The following is a 13,984-nucleotide window of genomic DNA, read 5'->3' as shown; positions in this document are numbered from 1 at the left end:
GAAATGAGCTGCATTAACAGATAGGCCATACTGGGGTGAGGTCTATAGGATTCAGTTTCCTTTCCCTTACTCAGGACCCAACTGGATCTAACGACAATCCATAAACGTTCCTCGTGGAAGATAGCATCTTGATGTGGCTTTCTAATGTCATCGCCAAAATGAGAATCTCATCAGATTGAAATTGGATGAGCGTTTGCTCCTTCATTGTTCAAAGTGGACTTTCACCACTGAAATTCATTTTGAGGATGGGAAGTTTGGATCAGATTGCAATTTGAGATGTATGAAACACCAGAGACAGATCTCCGCTAACTTTGTTTAGTGTTCTAATTGTCGACAACACAAATATTCCGACACGGAGACAGACAACCAAATCAAGTCAGCCTGCCTATCCCTGTGTTTCCAACACAGTAAAATTAAAATATCAAATAACCTGCAAAATTGACCCAGTGGTTCCTAATGAGGTTAATAGCCAGCACCAGACTTTGTGAACAATTGATATCAGATACCATAGCTTAAAGATTTGACAAGCTGTTAATAATACAGTCGGTTTAGCAGAACAATGCTATGTCACAAAATAATCGAATTAACATCTATGATTTAAACCCAATCTTTCTTTATTCTAGCCCCACTCTCATACAAAGACAGACAGGCAAACAGACACAGTTTGTGTCTCCAAAATGCAAAAATAAATAACATCGAACTGGCCACTATCTTAAGCTGTTTCCGTGATTCATAACATCAGAGGAACATGGGACGGTATCTTTCTCGGTTCCTGATGTACGTAGATAGCTTCCAATAGACTCCAAGGAATATTCGTTCATTTCCTACAGAGATTCTATTCTCCATATTTTCAATAAGTTGATGATCAGGGGTTAACCAGACAGCAATCAAACTTCCATCCTGCAGTTTTTGCAGGTACTTTACTTCTGACTCAAACATAAGTGAAAGGTCAAAGTTAAACCCTGGCTTCTCTTTGTTAGACTGGTTGCCTGCCCATTATGCCCCAGTTAACATTCAATGTTTGTTATGAGCATAACGCCTCTCCAGAACCATAACATTGACAGTGCATGTTTTAACATGCTGCTGCTCTCAATCCAAAGGTCATGGTCAGCTCTCAGGTCACAGTTCCCAACTCCAAGGTAAAGATGAAGAAAACAAAATGTAAAATTCAACAGCAAACTTGATTTTTGCTCTGACTGCTGTTTGGTATGCTTTCTTTTATTGGTCCGAGTATTGGGTACAGGAGTTGGGAGGTCATGTTGCACCTATACAGGGTGTTGGTTAGGCCACTTTTGGAATATTGCGTTCAATTCTGGTCTCCTTCCTATCAGAAGGATAATGTGAAACATGAAAGGGTTCAGAAAAGATTTACAATCCTCCAAGGGTTGGAGGGATTTGAGCTAAAGAGAGAGGTTGTGTAGGCTGGGGCTGTTTTCCCCTGGAGCGTCGGAGGCTGAGGGATGACCTTATAGAGGTTTATAAAATCATGAGGGGCATGGATAGGGTAAATAGACAAAGTCCTTTCCCTGGGGTGGGGGGGCGTTCAGAACTGGAGGGCATAGGTTTAGGGTGAGAGAGGAAAGATATGAAAGAGACCTCAGGAACAATGTTTTCACGCAGAGGGTGGTACGTGTATGGAATGAGCTCCCAGAGGAACTGGCGGAGGCTGGTACAATTACAGCAATTAAAAGGCATCTGGATGGGTATATGAATAGGAAGGGTTTAGAGGGATATGGGCCCAGTACTGGCAAATGGGACTAGATTGGGTTGGGATATCTGGTCGGCAGGGACGAGTTGGAGCAAAGGGTTTGTTTCTGTTCTGTACATCTGTACGACTCTATGAGGTAGACTTGGAACTGGTTTCCTCACCAGCCTTTATTTGGGGGAGGGGGGGGTGGGGGGGGGAGGTGGTGGCGGGGGGTGGGGGGTAGTGGTAAACTGTGGTTAACAAAGACTGCCAAAGAAAACAGCTCGATATGAGTCATCAGTTGAGAATGAGCAAAGGACCTGCCTTTGAGCTGAACTCACTTGACTGAACATGGACATGTCTAATTTCTGAAGGTACTGTGTCATTTTTTTGCAGAACCTTATTACATAATCTTTTCTCTTTAATTTCATTTGTACAGGAGAGCGATACAAATCTACCTGATGGGAACGCATTCTACTTGGTCAGGACCTCATTTTGTATATTCATTTCAAAAATCCAGTTACAATGTATTCCCTATTTTACAAAGGATCTCTTTAAATCACTCGCTACTTTTGTTCATGAATAACAGCTATCCTTTTGGTTGTAACAGGAATTGCAGCCGTAAGATTTGACTGTGTACTGTGAACTGACAGGTAAGTTGACAGAAAAGTTTTTAAGTTACTGAAGAGCACAGTCTTGCAGTACAGTGGTAGTGACCCTACGTCAAAGCCAGAAGATCTAGTTTCAATTCCCACATGTGTTACAACATCCTGAGCAGGTTGGTCAAAAATACTTGCAGTAATAACAAGAATACGTCTAGTACAGTAATAACCTTTGAGGCTGGGAGCCAAGGTTTTAAGTCCCACCTCTTCCAGAGATGTGTCTGAACAGATTGATTAGAAATCAGAACACTAGGAAGCTCAGCAGGATATTGTCCATACATCCCTGAAGGCAAAGGGTAGGCTAATGGGGTAGTTAAGAAGACATATGGGGTGCTTGCCCTTATCATTCAAGATAGATTATAAGAGTGAGGAGGTTATGTTGGAGATGTACAGAACTTTGGTTCGGTCACAGCTGGGGTACTGTGTGCAGTTCTAGTCTCCACACCACAGCAAGGATGTGATGGTACTGGAGGGGATCCAAAGGCATTTTACCAGGAAGTTACCTGAAGTTGAGCATAAAGAGAGGCTGTGTAAGTTCATTTGGAACAAATTACTACAGATGCTGGAATCTGTACTGAAAGCAACAAATGCTGGAGATCACAGCAGGTCAGACAGCATCCATGGAGAGAGATCAAGCTAATTCTTTGAGTCCAGATGACTGTTTGTCAGATCTCTGATGAAGAGTCATCTAGACTCGAAGTGTTAGCTTGCTCTCTGTCCATGAATGTTGTCTGACCTATCGTGATGTCCAGCATTTGTTGCTTACTTTATCAGATCAGGTTGTTATCTTTATAACAGACGAGGTTGAGGCAGACAAAATAGAGGTGTATGAGATTACGAGGGAGTAGTTATTTCCTAATTAACCAATTTGGAAATATTATTACAATTGCTGGAGCAGATAGGGCTTGAACCCTGTTCTCCTGACCAGAGGTAGTATCATTAACGCTGCACCAGAAGAGCTTGGGATTATAAGGGACGTGGGTCGGTGAATAGAAAGCAACACTTCCCCTTGATCTGTAACGATGGAATTTTGAGGTGAAATGAAGGAAATTTAGAGTTGATTTGAGGACTTCTTTCACTCAGAGGGTGGGGACCTGTGTCTGGAATGGGCTGCCTGGGTGAGTAGTTGAGACAGGTAACCTCACAATCTTTAGCAAGCACTTGGATGAGCACTTGAAATGTCATAGCATTAAAGGCTATAAGACTAGTGTTGGAAAGTGGGACTAGTGCAGATTCAATGTTGATTTAGCAGGACAGACTTGATGGGCCAAAGACCCTCACCTGTATTGTAATTGCTCTCTGTCCATACATAGAATTACAATACATGTATTATATAATTGTATGAAATGTTTGCAAGACCTCCATTATATTCAGATTATAAAGATAGAGAATGCACACATTTTTATTTATTCTCAGAACAGGGGTAAAACATATCAAGATGGTAAATATGCATCACCATTCAATGTTGAATATCTTGTGTAAGAGTGGAGACTTTAATCTTCACAGTGTGCATATTTCCTGGAAGGCTGTTACAAAACAATCAGGTTTTCTTGAGAACAAATGTGCTTTCAGAGCTATTTACAGTGCTTACTCACACATAACCGGATCTAGTGAACCCAATTTCAACATGTGCTGTTGTGAATTTTGAACTTGAAGTGAACAGTCATTCAGGTTCTCTGCACTGTAGAATAACGCATGCCATTTGAGTGCATTGTCAACGTGCTAAGTACTGATTAGTGTTTCAGTCAGGAGGAGGTGGAAACATCATGGCACTCTCACTAACCTAACTGTCCAGAGACTCCCCAAAGGAATATGTTAAAGACTTGGTTTCAACTTGCATCATTGGCTGCTGGAGAACATTTTATTCATTGTAAAATCTGGAGTTGTTTCAAAACCTATCTCCAACTCCTCCACTCACTTCCCCTTGCTCTGTCTCTCCCTGTCACCTAATCATTCCATCTGCCTCTCACCCCATCTATCTCTCTCTTCCTCTCATCCTATCTCACACTCCACCTCTCCCTGCTGTACCATCTCGCCTCTCTCTCTCATTCTCTCCATCTTCTTTGTGCACCGTCTCTCTCCCTCTCTTTCCCATATCGTTCTCTCCCCATCTCTTTCCTGGTAGCACTGTCTCTCACACCATTACCTTCTCTTGGGGCCCCAGTCACTCCCTCTCGATCCAATTCTCTCTCTCGCCCTGTCACATTTTTCTTTTTCTGCTACTTTTCCCTGTTGCTCATCTTTCCCTCCCTCCTTTCTCAACTTCACTGAAGCCTGTAGTGTGTGAGCTTCCCCATTCCACCCCCTCCAATCCCTCTTTAACACTTTTGGGCTATCTAACTGAATGCAAAGTTGTTGCTGATTATCACTGTGGCTGCAGACCCACAGCAACGTGGTTCACTTTTAATTGCCCACTGAAGCACTATAGAATGTCAAATTACTGATTATTGAAATTCCAAAGATAACCACACTGAGCACCTTAAACAAATTAAGTTCAGCTTTGATAGGCTTCACATGGAACCAGTGCTGCATTATTTACCTAAACTTCCAGATCTGGGAAGAGGGAAAAATTAATGTTTTGGCTTCCGTTCCAGATCAACTGCTTTCTAATAGTTCAGTAGTTTCAGGACTTGAGCCTATCTGATATTCCTTCTCTGCATACAAGTAAAATCATAGAATCCCTACAATATGAAAGCAAGCCATTTGACCCCATGAGTCCACACCAAACCTCTGAGAAGCATTTCCCCCAGGCACACCCGATCCCCATAATCCTGCACTTCCCATGGCTAATCTACCTAGCCTGAATATATCTCGACACAATGGTCAACTTAGCATGGCCAATCCACCTAACCTGCACATCTTTAGATTGTGGGAGGAAACCAGATGCATCCAGAGGAAGTGCACACAGACATGGGGAGAATGTGCAAACTCCATACAGACAGTCGCCTGAGTGTGGAACCAAGTCTGTGTCCCTGGTGGTGTGAGACAGCAGTGCTAACCACTGAGCCATTATGTCACCCATGAACTAGTTAGTGTTCATTAAACCACATCTGAGAGGTTTGACCGGAGACCTCTTCCTTTGAGGCAGGGTCAAATATCTAGTAGTGTTATTTCTTGGCAATTACTGCAGAGAGACCTAGGGGTCTGGAGACCTGTGTTCAAATCTCACCATGGCAGATAATGGAATTGAATTGAATAAAAATATGGAATAAAGTGTCAAATGATGACCATCAAACCATTGCTGATTACCAGGGGGAATCCCATCTAGTTCACCATTGTCCTTTAGGGAAAGAAAGCTGCCATCCTTATGTGGCTTATGTGACTCCAGACCCACAGCAATGAGGTTGACTATAGTATTGGCAATAAATGTTGGCCTAGCCAGTGATGCTCATATCCTGTTTTCATTCACAGAAACTTTATGTAGGTCTGTCAAAACCACCTGGAATTCATTCTCTACTGGGAATATATTCTGTGTCATTGTGAAACAAATTAGAACACTGATTACTTCAGATTTCTAGCAGTCAAAGTATTTTATTTCCTGAGGGCATGTCACATCTTGTTTTCCCGAGTATTTGGCAGCTTTATGCATATCACATTCCCAACCACCGACTCTGTCCTTACAGGAACTTAGATAGCTGTTTCTCATGAGTAATATATGTAGAACCAACACTGTGTGTAATTTTGCCTCCACAGGGAATAATACAATTGACGACTTCACAACATTGTTGGTTGTGACTCGATGCAACAAGAGACAAGATTCATTAATGTCCTACCACAATGCACTTCTCTCATCTTTGCTTTTAAAATTCTTTCAGAGGCAAATCTCCCACCCCATCCCTTAAGAGTCTCCATTATTATTGTCTCACAAATTTTATTGAGCAATTTCTGAGATTCATTATTTCAATCTACATCTCAACTTGCTTGCTGCCCTCTGATTTCAGTGTTCTTACAAGCTCAGTGTACCTCCACATCATGCAAACGGTCTTCCTGGTATCCACTGACATGTCCCAGTCTTGTCATTGAGCTTCTTGATGTTAATCTATTCCTATCTCTTCCTTTCTTGCCCCCCCCCCCGCATAAACATGCTCATCATCACTATCTCTCATCTTGTCACCCTCTCATCTTGTCACCCTCTCTCTCCAACTCTTCCATTCACTTCCTCTTGCTCTGCCTCTCTCTATCACCCAATCATTCTGTCTCAGCCAGCTTCCATCTACTTCTCAACCCCATCTATCTCTCTTTTCCTCTCACCCCATCTCTCCCTGTCATTCTAGCTCTCATTGCTGTCCCATCTCACCACACTCCGTCTCTCTTTCTCTCCATTGTCCTGTTTTCTCATCCCAGTCCCTCCCTCATTTATTTTTCTCCCCATCTTACTCCATCTCTTTCCTGGTCTCACTGTCTCTCACACCATTACTCTCTCTTGCCCCCCCCCCCCCCGTCACTCCCTCTCACTCAATCTCTCTGTCTCCCTCTCACTCCAAGTTTCTGTCTCCCACCCTGTCTCTTTTCTCTTCTTGTTCCATCTTATCCTGTTGACCATCTCTCCCTCTCAACCCATTCCTCCCTTCTTAACTTTACTGAAGCCTGCATCATCTGAGCTCTTGCCCATGCACCCCATCCTCTTTAACACCTCTCCTCTGTTGTTCAACTCAATGTAAAGCTGTTGCTGAATGTCACTCTTCCCTATGGTATTGCAATCAGATTATCTGCAGCAATTTGCTGTTTCTTATCCCACAACACTACATCTCTGGGAATTCAATATCTATTTCTTTTGACTTATCATCTTGCTGCCCCACAGTAACAGCACCCATTGGCAACTGTATAAGTTTGGCAAACCTACAGTATCTGCCACTTGAATATATACAGTGATTTCTTCATGGATATTGGGTCAAAACATATGTAAAGGGTGCGTTTTTTTATTGTACTTTGCTTGGGATTGCGGACTGAACTAGGAAAATGACTATTTTACAGCAAAGGACTGAGGAAGGAATTGCTGTACTTGTAAAAAGCAACTCATTGCAACTAGTGTTTACATTGTTCAAACTGTGGGGGGAGCTGTTTGCAGATGGGCTGGCATCACAGGGTGTGTACAAAGTGATACTCGATCAGAATTGGGTTGTGAAGTTGTGACCAAATGTGGATGCCACAAGTCATAGTCCTGACAACAATCATCTGATTGGCTCCTAGCTAGCTGAACAGCTTGGGTGTGAACGATATTGGAGGAAGTTAATGGCAGACATGCACCACTGACTCTGCAACAAACTACCGAAAGCCTGAAGAAAACTAGTTTACTTTTGTCCACACATTATTATAAGGTGCCGTCTTTTATGAATAAGACAGAAATTTTATCATGTGTGAACCAGTCTCTCTCTACCTCCTGTGAAAATGTGAGAAAACCTGAAAGAAAATATCAGAAAAGTGATGCACTCAGGAAGCAAAAGGAACAATGGATTGAGTCCTGCAGATTAGTGCTTTTGAACTGTTTCCCCAGTATTGGTTTCCCCTCCACTCATAACACCAACGTTTTTTTGTCTGTAAATGTGTACGAAAAAGGGTACTTGAGAAGGGGCTTTGAATTTTAGCTTGTATAGTTTCTGTGAAGTTTTCATAATTATTTGCCTGTGGTTAGAATCTACATATTTGTAATAAATAGCAGTTCTTGCTAAAAACCCCAAAAGGTCCATGCTTTCTATTAACCGTTCTGACATGTAAACTGGGACTTTGGATAGGTTGATAAATATTTTTCCCCTTTGTGATGACAGTGGGAATAATAGGGTTTGATTTCCAGTGAGCTATTCAAATGAGGAGTGACGCATCCGAGTTTCCCCACTAAATCTCGGCTTCTGGTTTACTGGTGGAATGAAATTTCTACCACGCACCGTCATTTCCCAAAAATGTAATTTACCTACACTTCTGATTTTGTTACTCAGCTGCGGATGGAGCAATGGCGATGATTTTTCCCACAATCCTTCGCGGCCATGACAGGCCTCAATGACTGAAAGAGGCCATTCTGTAGGGAGAGAGAGCTTGCGACGCATGCGCATGCCCTACAATCCACACTTGTTACCTTCGCTTCACTTAAGATTCTGATGAAGAGACAAACTAGATGTGTTAGCTCCAGGGTTTCCTCTGTTCCACTCCTTCCCTTCCCCCAACGCAGCACAGAGACTTGAAATACCTGTACATGCATTAACAGGCAAACCTGCAGTCTTAAACCTGAGAAAAGTTAAAAAATCACACAACCCCAGGAAATAGTCCAACAGGTTTATTCGGAAGTACCAATTCAGACCAACACCGGCACCTCCACATTAAATCTGAAAAAGTCAGACCACAAATTCATCACTCAAATATTGCAAAGGAATAAAACCAAGTGATGGAGATGCCCAGAGGGAATGAAATCGCAAACACATTCAGGTAAAGCTTCACATGATTCGACACAAGACACAACATTCCTTTGAATTAGCATGTGCGGCTGTTCTGGGTGGGGAGAGGCTGCTCATTCAGCTGATTCTGCAGCCATTGGAATTGGTGTGACTCCTGTCAGGGCAACACCGGGACGACCAAGCTTGGAGACATCCTTAGACTGGGAGAGTGGGGGATATTGATCCATAAGAAACTCCCGTTCCTTCCAACCCCCCCACCCAATTCGACTGATATCATTGGCATCGGTGAGATGCTGTAGAGCACATCAGAATCTCAAACAATCTTCATCTGCCGAAACATGTAATAATCTGCCAGAAACTCTCAACCTCTCATTTTCAGTCATCTTCCCCTCTGACGGGTGTTTCTCTATACTTTGCTAACATCAGGTTACTAAGCAAATTGAAGAAGGATATATTAAACAATTGAAAGGGAGTCAATTATCTCCCTTACAGCATCCCTATTGGTTGGACAACTCCTCCACTCAGTTCGCTGCGTCAACACTGGCCTTGGAGGGCGGTGCAGACTTTCATCAGCACCCTGACAGCGCCACCACTGGGCTGGAGTACTTACTGGATGGCGTCTCATGTTCAGCTTCCCTGCAGTGCCACCACTGGTTGGAAGAACAACTGGAGGACTCAGTCATTCAACCTGATATCAGATATTTTCTAAGTTAAAAATCATACAATACCAGGTTATAGTCCAACAGGTTTATTTGGAAGTACTGGCTTTCGGACCGCTACTCCTTGCTCGGGTACCTGGAGAGCAGGATTATAAGATACAGAATTTAGAACAATAATTCACAATGTCATGCAACTGAAACGATATATTGAACAAACCGAGATTGCTGTTAAGTGTGACTTTGTCTACCTCAGTCCAACTCCGGCACCTCCACGTCATGTTGTTTTGTCAATTCTACAGCTCTGAAGCAGGTGGAGCTTCAGCCTAGGTCTCTTGGTTCAAGAGATCGAGATGCTATCATGCACACAAGAGTTCCATATGTCAGCAGTTTAATCCACATTTGACCCAAGGCTGTAATGAGTCACAAGCTGAGTGATGGTTGCCCAACGTGTCCGACCAGATCACAGAATCCCGACAGTGTGGAATCGGGCCATTCAGCCTGTCGAGTCCACACTGAACTTCTGAAGATCATCCCACTCGCAGCCAACCTATTCCTGTAACTTTCCATTTCTTATAGCTAACCCACCTAGCCTGCAAATCCCTGGACACAATGGGCAATTTAGCATAGCTAATCCACCTTAACCTGCACATCTTTGGACTGTGGGAGGAAATCAGATGCGCCCAGAGGAAACCCACACACACAGAGGGAAAGTGTGCAAACTGCACACAGACAGTCGCCTGAGGCTGGAATCAAACCCGGGTCTCTGGCGCTAGGGGGCAGCAGTGCTCACTAGTGAGCCTCCATGCCTCACCAGGTTGGCAGCTTATTTTTAGATACGCCTCCGCCGTATCTGCTCCCAGGAGGAGCAGTTCCACCATAGAACACACCAGATGGCCTCCTTCTTTAGAGACCGCAATTTCCCTTCCCACGTGGTTAAAGATGCCCTCCAACGCATCTCATCCACATCCCGCACCTCCGCCCTCAGACCCAACCCCTCCAACCGCAACAAGGACAGAACGCCCCTGGTGCTCACCTTCCACCCTACCAACCTTCGCATAAACCAAATCATCCGCCGACATTTCCGCCACCTCCAAACAGACCCCACCACCAGGGATATATTTCCTTCCCCACCCCTCTCCGCCTTCCGCAAAGACCGTTCCCTCCGTGACTACCTGGTCAGGTCCACGCCCCCCTACGACCCACCCTCCCATCCTGGCACTTTCCCCTGCCACCGCAGGAACTGTAAAACCTGTGCCCACACCTCCTCCCTCACCTCCATCCAAGGCCCTAAAGGAGCCTTCCACATCCATCAAAGTTTTACCTGCACATCCACTAATATCATTTATTGTATCCGTTGCTCCCGATGCGGTCTCCTCTACATTGGGGAGACTGGGCGCCTCCTAGCAGAGCGCTTTAGGGAACATCTCCGGGACACCCGCACCAATCAACCAAATCGCCCCGTGGCTCAACATTTCAACTCCCCCTCCCACTCTGCGGAGGACATGGAGGTGCTGGACCTCCTCCATCACCGTTCCCTCACCACCAGACGCATGGAGGAAGAACGCCTCATCTTCCGCCTCGGAACACTTCAACCCCAGGGCATCAATGTGGATTTCAACAGTTTCCTCATTTCCCCTTCCCCCACCTCATCCTAGTTTCTAACCTCCAGCAACACGATCCCCTGACGTGTCCGGATTTGTCCGACCTGCCTAGCTCCTTTTCCACCTATCCACTCCACCCTCTCCTCCCTGACCTATCACCTTCATCTCCTTCCCCACTGACCTATTGTACTCTATGCTACTCTATCCCCACCCCCACCCTCCTCTAGCTTATCTCTCCAGTCTCTCTGCCTTTATTCCTGATGAAGGGCTTTTGCCCGAAACGTCGATTTTGCCTGTCCTCGGATGCTGCCTGAATTGCTGTGCTCTTCCAGCACCACTGATCCAGAATCTGGTTTCTAGCATCTGCAGTCATTGTTTTTACCTTTTGCTCTCCTGTACTGTTCACTCAAGCTTTGTCTCCGCAAGGATGATGTTGTCTGAGACTTTGTAAAGTATTTTATCGTGAGGATGACTATGTCAGACTGTTACTCGCCTAATCTATGAGAAAGCTTTCCCAATTTTATCATTAGACCTCAGGTATGAATAAGGAGTATATTACAGCATCGACAGAGCCGAGTTTTCTGTTGTTGATCCTGGTGCCTAGGTCAACACCAGTTGATCTATCTCTTTTCATTCCTTCTCCAATACGTTTTAGCATTTAGGTAAACTGAGTGGCGGAGGATTTAGAGCGTTACCGCATTGCTGTGGATCTGGAGTCAGGTATAGATCAGACGAGTTAAGGCCAACATTTTTCCTTCTCTGGAGGACATTAATTTTAGGCTTGCAGACATGGAATTCTTGACTGCAGAGATCTACAGAGGCTCAATCATTGATGCTGTTCAAGTCTGAGATTGGTAGATGTTTGTCTTTTCAAAAGCATGAAAGGGTATTGCAGGAAAATTGTGTTGAACTGAAAAGTCAGCCATGATCTGTTTGAACGATGGACAGGGCTCCAAAATCCTTGTTCCCATTCATCATTTTCTTCAACTCCTATCTACAGACTAGGGCGGCAGATTATTGGAAGCACCACTAGCTGCAAATTCCCTTCCAAGTCACACAACATTTGGTCTTGGAACCACAACCATGTTCACTTGAGCTTGCAGCAATATCCCTTAATAGGATTGCTGTGGGAGCACTGATACAAGGAGGAAAGTAGTGGTTAAAGAAGGCAGCTCATCAGCTTCTCCAACCAGGAATGGCCAACAGTTGCTATCCCCAGCCAACAATGCCCCCCAGTCAAAGATAAATGTCAAATGGGTCAGGAAGAAAGGGGATTAAGCGGCAAAGTGGAAGTAAGGTCAAGGATTGACCATGGGAGAATTGGATGGTGGGGCATCCTCCATGGGACGTCCCACTTCTTCTTTCTTCTGCCCTAATTTCTTGCAATCTTTGGCAGAATCTTTTGCAGGTCTGCTTCGAGCCTCCAACACAGCGGCTTCAGCTGAGGCTGTGATATGAGTCAGAATTAGATGACTCCCTCACAGTTCACTGCAGGTTAACCACAATCTGTTGTCTCAGCCTTCCAAAGGCTGACGAACCCAAGTCAATCAAACAGATTGGTTTTCACCTCACCTCTCTGCCAAAGCTATTGTGGTTAACAGCTGTACAAAAACTCAATTCCTTTACTTTCTGGATGAGAATCTCACTACACTGTCTCGCCTTTTCTTCCGTATTTCTCCAGAGTCCAATAAGTTCCAACTGTTTAAATCTCTCTGGCATTTCTTTCTTTTCTCCCTAATTCTTCATATTTCCAAATTTATCAATTGAGCTAAAAGTTGGTAGTTTTAAAGCCCAGTGTAGCCAACACAAATAGTTAAAGCCACTGTGCCAGACTGTTGAGGCTTGTATTTTGCCAGTGATCATGCTGACGGCGTGCTGCACTGTCAGAGAGTCAGTACTGAGGGAGCGCCACACTGTCAGATAGTCAGTACTGAGGGAGCACTGCGCTGTCAGATAGTCAGTACTGAGGGAGCACTGCGCTGTCAGAGAATCAGTACTGAGAGAGCGCCACACTGTCAGATAGTCAGTGCTGGGGGAGGGCTGCGCTGTCAGATAGTCAGTACTGAGGGGGCACTGCGTTGTCAGAGAGTCAGCACTGAGGGAATACTGTACTAGCAGAGAGTCAGTACAGAGGGAGTGCTGCACTGTCAGAGAGTCAGTACTGAGGGAGTGCCACACTGTCGGAGGGTCAGTGCTGAGGGAGCACTGCACTGTCAGAGGTTCAGTGCTGAGGGAGTGCCACACTGTCGGAGGGTCAGTGCTGATGGAGTGCCGCACTGTCAGAGGGTCAGTGCTGACGGAGTGCCGCACTGTCAGAGGGTCAGTGCTGAGGGAGTGCTGCACTGTCGGAGGGAGGGAGTACTACATTGTCATAGGGTTAGTAATGAGGGAGTGCTGTACTATTGGAAGGTCAGTACTCAGGGAGTGCCGCACTGTCAGAGAGTCAGAACTGAGGTAGTGCTGCACTGTCAGATGGTCAGTACTGAGGGAATGCTGCACTATCAGAGGGTCAGTACTGAGGGAGTGCTGCACTGTCACATGGTCAATAATGAGGGACTGCAGCACTTACCAGACAGTCAGTACTGAAAGAATACTGCACTGTCAAAGGGTCAGTAATGAGGGAATACTGCACTGTCAGCTGTCCAGGACTGAGGGAGTGCAGCACTATTAGACGGTCAGTGTTGAGGGAGCACCACATTGTCAGAGAGTCAGTACTGAGGGAATGCTGCATTGTCGGAGGTCCAGTATTGAGGGACTGCAGCACTATCAGAGGGTCAATGTTGAGGGAGCGCCACACTTTCAGAGAGTCAGTACTGAGGGAGCACTGCACTATCAGAGAATCAGTACTGAGGGAGTGCTGCACTATCAGTGAGTCAGTTCTGAGGGATTGTGGCACTATCAGCGGATCGGTTCTGAGGGAATACTGTACTGTTGGGCAGTCAGTGATGAGGGAGTGATGCATTGTCAGAGGGCCAGTATTCAGGGAGTG

At 45.0% G+C, this 13,984-nt stretch overlaps 1 protein-coding gene across 3 annotated transcripts in view; it reads left to right on the top strand.

Annotated features, from left to right (window-relative positions):
* The window catches only part of LOC122544164 (cell adhesion molecule CEACAM6-like), a 68,349-nt gene extending 60,314 nt beyond the window's left edge, over positions 1-8,035 (top strand). Inside the window, exons 8-10 of one of the 3 annotated variants that reach the window (XM_087980994.1) lie at positions 2,127-2,168; positions 2,298-2,340; positions 7,540-8,035. In XM_087980994.1, the coding sequence (XP_087837120.1) occupies positions 2,127-2,168; positions 2,298-2,312 (57 nt within the window). In that variant the 3' untranslated portion in view covers positions 2,313-2,340; positions 7,540-8,035. Of the gene's footprint in view, positions 1-2,126; positions 2,341-6,042; positions 6,211-7,539 lie in introns of those variants that run through there. The other 2 variants (XM_087980995.1, XR_015753701.1) reach the window with 2 other exon arrangements.
* The last annotated feature ends 5,949 nt before the right edge of the window (positions 8,036-13,984 follow it).

The sequence above is a fragment of the Chiloscyllium plagiosum genome, unplaced genomic scaffold (assembly GCF_037043375.1).
Source record: "Chiloscyllium plagiosum isolate Xiang-an unplaced genomic scaffold, Cpla_swu_hap1 HiC_scaffold_38, whole genome shotgun sequence".
In the NCBI taxonomy this organism is placed as follows: Eukaryota; Metazoa; Chordata; class Chondrichthyes; order Orectolobiformes; family Hemiscylliidae; genus Chiloscyllium; species Chiloscyllium plagiosum.
This window is presented reverse-complemented; position numbering and strand designations above follow the sequence as displayed.